Below are 9429 nucleotides of genomic sequence, written 5' to 3'. Positions count from 1 at the left end.
GCCATTCTAACTGGTGTAAGGTGGTATCTCAACAGATTTTTAAAAGCTATGAAACTGATGGAACACAACTGGAGATCTCAAGGGGAACAGGTATTCTCTGAGCTTCGCGCAGGATGAAAGGCAAATTGACAAAGGTCTGTCTAGCACGGTGAGCGGGTAGCAGTGTCAGGCCTGGGCGGGTGGAGGGATGACAGAACTACAGGGCTAGCGGTGGAGAGGGGAGGTGGTCCGGCTACTTGTGTCCCTTACCTGCCCTCAAGGGCCCTTTGTGACCAGACCACAGCTCTGTGATGTGGGCATGAGGCTTGTGTCTGCATGGACACACCCAGAGCTCAGTTGCCAGAGGGCAGCAGTGCGATCGGTCACTAACTCTCAGGGCTCAGTTACCTGAGGGCAGCAGTGCGATTGGACATTACTACTTTCTAGAGGGAAGAGATGGAGAATTATCTCTTCCCTCAGGAATTCCTTACTGATGGTTGGCTGAGCCCCAGTCCCACTCTCTGGGCCGTTAATGCCATCTTTGCCTTTGTGTGTGGACTGGGGCTCTTCGTCTTTTTACTTTCCTACTTCCACCCTGATCCGTCCTCACCACAAGGCAAGAAACACATGAAGAGCGGGAAGGTAAGGAACCCTTGGCCCAGACCCAACAGAGTGTAACTCGATCATCTTTTCTATTATTCTTTCCACTTTTCCAAGTCACTGGAAAGACCCATGAAATGGGAAAGAATAGAATGGGTATTCTCAGGAGAGAGTAGACCACCCCATCCATCCAGGATAAGCCAGACCAGGCAAGGGTTAGAGGGACATGATGTTTTCTCCCTGAAGATCTCGGGCCGGAGTCCAGGTGTGGTGGAGGGGTTCAGGGCAGCGTCCCAAACACAGTGACCGGTGGCCAAGAACTGGAGGTTAAGAGCTGCCTCTCTAGCAGAGGTCAGGCCCCTGAGCACTGGGTCATCTGCTGCTGGGGTGGGGGTCCCAGCCTCCCCGTGTTCTCTTATCTCAGTACCAAGTGGAGCCACGGAGAAGGAGCAACAGAAGCAAAAAACATCAGACCGTGAAAGGTGCGTGACCGCCACTCACCCCTGCGTGCCCCAGTTACACTGTGTCCCCCGCTCTGAAGGTCCAGTCTCACTGTCTCCAGGACACCAGGGCCTGAGCCCATCCCTCAGGAAACAGAGCCCTGGGTGGGGGTTGGGGGCTCTGAGGAGGGAGAGTGAACCCGGAGGCTTCCCAGATTGTGCACCAGAATGAAGCCCTGAGGGGCTGGAAACTGGTATTCCCTAACCAGGCGCCTCAGGGCCTGGACTGGGGGCGGGACCCCCTGCTCCCACTGTGGACAAGCTGTTCAACTCTGCTTAGATTCCTCTGGAGGCTACAGTAGTCCTTCCTCCCCCAGCAAGGTCATGAATGGGGAAGCACTTTGGAAAGACAAAGCGATCCCCATCATGAATCCTGTAGTCACCATGCGGGCATGTGGCCTTGGACAGTGCTATTTGGGGCTCCCGAGTTCAATCCCCCAAAGGTCTCCCCTAATGGGACATTGTACCCAGCCTCCCGTAAGATCCCTGGACCCTGTCTTCTGCTGTGACCCGGTCTCCTGTTTCCAGGTTTCAGAGAATTTCTGAAGAATCTAGAAGAGGTTCAGGACCTGTTCTCCTTTCTGGAAAGGTAAAGAATCTGCCCCTTCTCCCCTGGGTTGGCCTTCCTGAGTCTATGGTGTGACCCCTGGGCTGCAGGTAACAGCCTCTGGGGCTGTTTGTGGGGGCTGGGAGGAGCCATGGGGACAGACTGTGACCAAAGACTCAGGGTGAGGGACAGCAGGAGCATTGTGATGTGGGTGTGGGGCGTGGACGGCCGTGGGGACCGCTCCCGGACCCAACTGCTACAGCGGCAGCTCATGCCTCCTGTCTCCCACAGCCACCTGGAGAGGCTCTCTGACCAGGGGGGACTTCACCAGTTCTTACATCAAGCAGCCCCTGGGCAGGTGCACCGAGGGGTGCCAGCTGGAGCCCGTCAGCCATGCAGGGAGCCTCTGCAAGATGCTACTCCCGCTGTGGCCCCATCACCTGCCCTAACTCCACTGACGGGGTCTCCTCGGCCTCTGGCCGCCACCCTGCCGGCAGGACCAATGACCTCAATTTCCGTTGCTTCACACTCCTCCCTGACTACTTCCTGGCTAGTAGAGCCTTTCCTCCCCCCGGATGGCTTTCCAAACCAGCCACTTGCTCTTCCCCCTTCCCCGTCATGTCTCCCTCCTTCAGAGGCCTGCCCTGGGCCTCTGACAGCCTCCTTGGCCCCAGAGCGGCCAGACTCTCCTTTGACTCTCCCTCAGTGTGACTCAAGGGCACCCCTGCCGTGCCCCATCCCACAGAGCTCGGCTCCGCACAAGCCTTGGTCAGCTGACAGGTCAGCTTCTCCTGTCCCAGCCATCTCGGGCCTGGGCCGCTCACACTGCTCCATTTCGGCCCTGTCCTGGTGGCAGGCAGCTGCCAATGCCTGGAACCTGTCCACCTCAACATGCTTGGAGTCCCGTCAAGCGCCTCTGTCCCATGGCCCACCAGAAGCCTTGTTCTGGGGAGACCCCACACCCAGACAGGAAGAGACTAGGATCCCCCCTTCCATCAACCCAGATGTCCAGAAGCTTCTGGAGATACTCACTGCCAATAGAAAAGAACTGAGGTCTTGGAGGGAGAAGGACAAGAAAGAAAGGTCAAAATACCAGCTGACCTCTTTCGGGAGAATGTTCAAGTCCCCAGGTGACGGGCAGGACACCGTGGGCCACCCGTCCTTCTGGAGCATGAGGGGCAAAGCAAAACAGCTGCTTGGTCCTGAGAAGCCCCCACGTCCCAAGATTCCAAGGGACAATTTAGAGCAGAAATGCCTCCAGCTCTTCTGGGGTCTCCCCTTTCTGCACAGCGAGTCCCTGGTGGCCACTGTCAGGGTGACCGATCCCCCATTGGAGTTCCCGTCTGTCATATTCAATGAGCTCTCTCATGCCTTGCCACTGCAGAGTCAGGGCAACGTGGTTCCACGCCTCTCCCTGACCCATGACTTACATGACCCTTCAGCCAGGCCCCAACCCTTGACCCTGAGATTGTCCCAGTCCCTGCCCCTTCCTCCATCTCAGCCCCAAACCCTCCCTCTGACTCAGCCCCAGCCCCTCTCTCTGACTCAGCCCCTTCCCCAGCCCCTCCCTCTGACTCAGCCCCTTCCCCAGGCCCTCCCTCTGACTCAGCCCCTTCCCCAGCCCATCCCTCTCACTCAGCCCCAGCTCCTCCCTCTGACTCAACCCCAGCCCCTCCCTCTGGACTGGGCCCTGCCCCAGCCCCTCCCTCTGACTCAGCCCAAGCCCCTCCCTCTGACTCAACCCAAGCCCCACCCTCTGACGCAGCCCAAGCCCCTCCCTCTGACTCAGCCCCAGCCCCTCCCTCTGACTCAGCCCAAGCCCCTCCCTCTGACGCAGCCCCTTCCCCAGCCCCTCCCTCTGACTCAGCCCCAGCCCTTCCCTCTGACTCAGCCCCTGCCCCAGCCCCTCCTTCTGACTCAGCCCAAGCCCCTCCCTCTGACTCAGCCCCTTCCACAGCCCCTCCCTCTGACACAGCCCCAGCTCCTCCCTCTGGACCGGCCGCTGCCCCAGCCCCTCCCTCTGACTCAGCCCAAGCCCCTCCCTCTGACCCAACCCAAGCCCCTCCCTCTGACTCAGCCCAAGCCCCTCCCTCTGACCCAACCCAAGCCCCTCCCTCTGACTCAGCCCAAGCCCCTCCCTCTGACCCAACCCAAGCCCCTCCCTCTGACTCAGCCCAAGCCCCTCCCTCTGACCCAACCCAAGCCCCTCCCTCTGACTCAGCCCAAGCCCCTCCCTCTGACTCAGCCCAAGGCCCTCCCTCTGACTCAGCCCCAGCCCCTCCCTCTGACTCAGCCCCAGCCCCTTCCTCTGGATCAGTCCCATCTCAGGCCTCTAACTGAGCCCCAGACCCAGGCAGGCCTTGCACCCTCTGTCCCATTTGGACTCTCGTCTCTGCCACCCGTGATGGGGAGGTGCCGGGTGTCTTGCCCTGTAGCCCAGAAGACACCATCTTACACGCCAGCTGCTTTTCAAAACCTGGAATATCACTTTCTGGAGAAGCAACTAGAAAGGGGCAAGGTACCCCCTGTGATGAAAAGATCTCCGCAAGTCTTTAGCCAAGGTCCTCCTGACCTTCCGCAGGGTGGCCAGGCCCCCGAGGGCCATAGGTCAGTCCCTGTCCTTCCTGGAGAATTGATCGACTCTGAGCTCTGGGAGCAACCGGATTGGCACCTTTGGAAGAGGCTCATGAAGCAAGGAAGGGGCCCGTCCTGCAGGATCCAGCCATCCCTAGAGATACAGCCTCACCAAGAGTTCCAGAAGGTGCCCCAGGCACACAGCTGGCACAGTCCCAAGGCCAAGTCTGAGTCTACAAATGGAAGCTGCCAGGCCACACAGAAGACTGGGTCCAGGTACCCAGGAAGGACCGTGCCAAGAAAAAGACTGGGCAAGGATTCAAGGTCCAGTGCAGGGAGGATCCAGAAAGATCTACACAGGGGCTCAGCGAGCTCTCCAGAGAAGGCTCCAGGAAGAAATCGTGAGGAGTCAGACACAGACATGAAGCCCTCCACAAGCAGCACAGACGGGAAGCTCCTAGAGAAGGACCTGAGAGCCCATTTAAGGAAGTTGGGGCAGTTCAGAGAGGGTCAGATGCCTTTGGATGTTCATCCTTCCAGGCTTGCTGCCCACCACTCCTCGGACCTTCCCAGAAAGGCAACCCCTCACGGGAAACCTGGAAAGCCAGCGCTTTCCAAGTGCTGGGAGCCCCCCCACAATTTTTCCATCCTCAGTCCATATGCTCAGCGGATGCTAGAAGCACATATCAAAAGGCTCAGGGTGAAGCACCGTTGGGGCCTCCCCCTCAAGGTTCTCAAGACAATAAACCTCTTCAAGTTAAAGAAGGGCTTCCTCCTCTCCCAGTCCTTCCCTTCCCTCTCAGCCACCTGCATATCCAAGGCTGGCTTGGGCACCAAGTTCGTGGGAAATCCTTCTCAGCCCTATCAAGGAGAGGTGATGAAAGAGTCTTACCCCACTTGGGGGGGTCCCCTCGGTGCTCCCCAGCCTACGTGTGAGGAAATCCAGCAGGCTCTGGAAGGGACCTCACCTGAGGGTGGCCCTCTAGCTGGAGAGGGGCCCAGGTCACCTTCTCGGACCTTCACATACAGCTTTGTGGGCAGAATCTGGCACAGTGAGACTGTCTCTAGGACTCTTATGAACAGCAGCTTGGAGTCAAGTCCAAGTCCAGCAATGGCCACAAAGGAGCTAAGGAGGGTGAATGGGGGTCGGGCCTCACGGGACATGACCATGCTAGAGCTCAACTTAGAGCACCAGAATCTGAGTGCCAAAGTGCCCGGGGAGGTGGGGGACTTCAAGGAGGCCCCTGCCTGGGGAGTCACCTTAGAACCCCGTGTGCTGGCCAACAACCAAGGCCTCCGTGGCAAGCTGAGAAGATCAGGGTCTGCAGAGAAAAGTGACAGTCCCTTGCAACGTACAAAGGTGGTCACCCGAGACCTCGAAGAGCTACGCCTTGAGGCACGGCGCAGGGGATCGGAGCCCCAGAAGTTGATGGAGTCAGAGAACCGGCTTCGTGATGCCACCCCCACCGTGTGCCTACAAGACTGTGAAACTGGGGTCCTCCTTCAAGACTGTGAGACGGAGAGTCTCCTTCAAGACTGTCAGTCCAACATGTTCCTCGCTGCTGACATCTTGGCTTCTCAGGGATCTCTGTCTAGCTTCCAGAGCAGGTCCAGTGAAGACACATCTACTTCTGAGGTGCTGCATGGCCAAAGATCCCGTGGCCAGAGCCCCCACAGGCAGCCAGGACCCCTGGGACTGGAGCACCAATGTAAGAGCCTGAGCAGTTCATGTGTCCCCCCCGTGGAGATAGAGAGCTCCACGAGGTCCCCCTCGAGAGAGCCTGCCAACGAGTGGTCAGAAATGAAGCTCCTCCAGATCAGTGAGGTGAGACATCCAGTCCAGAGCAAGGAGTCAGGAGAGGCCTCGGGAAGCAAGGCCTGTGAGATCTTGCTGAAGAAAGCGGAGGCGCCTCCGGAAAACTACTTCAGGAGAAGGATGACACACTTGCTCCAGTGGTTCTTTCCCAGTAAAGGCAGAGGACTGGAAGATTCCCTTCAAAAGGGAAAGTCTTCATCATCCCAGGGCCGGGGACAAGTCATGGGCAGGTCAGCCATGGACAGGGCTTCTGCCGAGGCTCAGATGGTCGTGAGGGCTGTGGAGCAAATCCTAGAGGAGAAAATGTTGCCCAACCAGGGACTCAGGGTCCCTAAGGTTGACTGGTGCAAAAAGGATCTCCAGGCTTCAGCAGACCCCAATGTCTGCTATCACAGGGTTCTCTCCTACCAAGAGCAGAGGAGAGTCATGAGGGAGACAGCCAGTCCACAGGGCACCCCCAGGGGCCACAACTATGCCAACAAGACCGAGTGGATCGGGTGGCCCTTCCCCCCCAGGGTGCCAGAGTGCCCGAGCAGACCCTGCCAGAACGGGTCCCTGGTAGGGGGCCCTTCAGGCCGCACCCTACAGGCCCACTGCCCCAGGCGCTGCCTCCTTAAAAAAGACAGTTCACCTGGCCAGCCACTGTGTGCTTCTCACGCCTTTCCTGGCAGAACAACTTTCCCCCAAGAAAAAACGCAGACAGTGGAGAGAAAAACTTTTTGTTCTCACATTAGTACATCATCTATGGGCTAATGGCGTCTTCATTCCACAGTTACTTTGCTTCCCCAAAATAAATGTGATTTTTTTTTTCCCCCCTCAAGAGTGGTGCTGGCCTCTGTGTGTGTCCTGCTGCGGTGGGAGGGAAGGATCAGGGTCTGCTCTCCCCGAGGACCTGCTTTGGTTTCCAGAATGAATGGGGCCTTGGAGGATGGTTTATCTCGGGGTCCACCCCCGCCCCCTTCCTCCCTCTCCTTCAGTTTCCATGACAAGGTGAACAAGACCCAGACCAGGACCTCTCCTGCTTTCCATCCACCTGGAGCTTGTGTGGCTTTAGGGAGGGTTTGCGAGGCAGAAATCCCGCGGAGGCTTTAGGAAGACGGAATCCTAGGTCAGAGTGGGGCCCGCAGTTGGGAGACACAAGACTGGCCTTGAGGGCAGAGGTGAGAAATCCTGTCCCACTCCCCGCAGTCTCCTGTGGGGAGTAGAGGAGGGCCACCCCCGGAGCCTTCTCACCCCAGGGAATCCTGTCTTAGCTCCCTCAGCCCCTCTTCTCACACTCAGATCCACAAGGGACAAGCTCGAACCCGGTACTGAGGGTGTGTGGGGCGTGCCACAGAGATCCCCAGGGTCCCACCTGCCCAGGCCCAGGGCACTGAAGGGGCCTGCCCACCAGCACCCCCTTCCCCTCTTGGGGGATTGAGGGAGTGTGGCTGTGGGCAGGGGCCCCTGTACTTAGGGTGGGACGCCAGGAAGGAGGCCAAGTGACAGAGTGTGCCCATGCCTGATGTGACGACTGAAGATCCTTGGTGTCCCACTGCCACCTATGGGTCCAGAGGGGAGAAGTTAGAGGCCCCGGGGCTGTCCCCGCAGGGTCTGTGCCCCACTCCAGCTGCCAATCCCAGGGGTGAGGGGGTGGGGGTAATGGGGTGGGGGTTGTACAGAAGCCACCTGAGCTCCCACACAGAAGGCCAGGTGCCCAGAGGCAGCAAAGCCTTCAGGCAGAGAAGTGAATTTCTGCACAATTTGATAAGCTTGTAGGACTGGGGCCCCCAGACGGACTTGTGGTCTGTGACATTTACGTACACGTGTGGCCCAAGGATGGCTCCCAGGGGACTGGCCTGGCTCCTGGTCTTGGTTACCCCAGAGCCTGGAGGGGCAGGAGGCCCTCAGATGGGGCTTCTCCCATCCCCGGCTGGAAGGGATGTGTCCAGAAGGAGGGTGGAGTTTAGGAGGGCGCCCCCTGCATGTCCCGCGCCCAGCCCAACATTGTCCTCCAGGGTCCCCCACACATCGCTCTGATGGGAGACCCACACAGAGACCCAACACAGAGACAGTGCACAGAGAGCTCTAACAGAGACCTCTGACAGACACCCACACAGAGACTCCACAGAGAACCCTCAGCACGACGCTACACAGAGATCTCTGCCAGAGACTCACAAGGGCAGGGGCTAAGTTTCTGCTTATCATGATACCATTACTTATGATCATGCACGTTGTAGACTACAAGGCCTTCTCAGAAACACCCAGAGACCGAGCCCATCCCATACTGAGAGATACCCAGCAGCTGTTGCTGTTGGACTGTGACAAACACCATGGCAGGGGCCACGAATGCCCTGGTGTGAACAGGGGAGTGGGGAGGGCACGCTGAGGGCAGGCATCCCGCACGCCGACTCCTATGATGGGGATCTCCCCCGGAAGCTTGTGTGCACACAACTACGGACCATGCCTCTCCCCGTGACAGAGGAGCTTTGCTACGCATCCTCGCAGTCCATTTCCGATGGTGTTTGGCCACTTATGTAATGGAAGACCATCGGTTTCCAAAATTTCATGAAATTTACATGAACTGAAAATTTTGTTTTCTAGACTCTATCTATTGGGAGGGGAGGGGCAGAGGGGGAGGAGTAGAGGAGGGAGGGAGAAGGACAAGCAAATTCCACACTGAGCGGTGAGCCTGGGCCCACCGGTTCTCAGGACCTGAGATCCTGACCTGAGTTCAAACCGAGACTTGGTGCCTTAACTGACTGAGCCAGCTGGTGCTCCTGAGATTCTTGAACTAACTTTTGAAGTACGCAAGAGAGGAGAAAATGCGTTACCAAAGTATTCACAAAATGGTAATGATGGTGATGTTCTGTGCTTGTGGAGGGTTTCCTCCTCATGAAGCCCTGACTCAGGACCTTGGCTCAGAGCACCTCGCTCACAACCCTAACCCCCTCCTCTAACCCCTCCCCTAACCTCTCTTCCAACCACTTGTCTAACCCCTCCTCTAGCCACTCCCCTAACCACTCCCGCCTTCCCATGAATCAATCCATGTAACTGATGAAGAGCAGGAAAGTTTGTTGCTGTTGTCTGCTTTGTAAAGCAAGGTTGCTTGTTGCCACCTCTCTTCTGGATTATTTCACAGACATTAGACGACGCTTTGGAAGAAAGTTCTCCCTCATCTAGGAGAGTGGGTCTTCCCACGTTTTATCACAAACCTTTCCTACAAACATCTCAGAAATGCCAATATAATACATAGTATTTTCTACAGATGAACAAAAGCAAAGATTTATCTCATTCATGTAAATGCTAAGAAAGCAAGGCAGCGAATTAGTGATTGAAGCCTCACACCTGAGGCTTAAGCAGACGAGCAGAGACCTGCAATCGATCAGCTACAGAATAGGACGAAACACGTAAGCGACCTCGACTTTGGGGAG

General features: G+C 57.3%; 1 protein-coding gene across 1 annotated transcript; it reads left to right on the top strand.

Moving 5' to 3' along the window:
* The first annotated feature begins 350 nt into the window (after positions 1-350).
* LOC131829033 (spermatogenesis-associated protein 31E1-like) lies at positions 351-1906 on the top strand. Its single transcript, XM_059170370.1, has 3 exons — positions 351-621; positions 1004-1061; positions 1608-1906. Exons 1-3 carry the CDS (start codon positions 436-438, stop codon positions 1670-1672), a joined length of 309 nt encoding a protein of 102 aa, XP_059026353.1. The 5' UTR covers positions 351-435; the 3' UTR covers positions 1673-1906.
* The last annotated feature ends 7523 nt before the right edge of the window (positions 1907-9429 follow it).

Source organism: Mustela lutreola, chromosome 4 (assembly GCF_030435805.1).
Source record: "Mustela lutreola isolate mMusLut2 chromosome 4, mMusLut2.pri, whole genome shotgun sequence".
In the NCBI taxonomy this organism is placed as follows: domain Eukaryota; kingdom Metazoa; phylum Chordata; class Mammalia; order Carnivora; family Mustelidae; genus Mustela; species Mustela lutreola.
The sequence above is the reverse complement of the archived record's forward strand: the minus strand, read 5'-3'. Positions and strand labels throughout refer to the sequence as shown.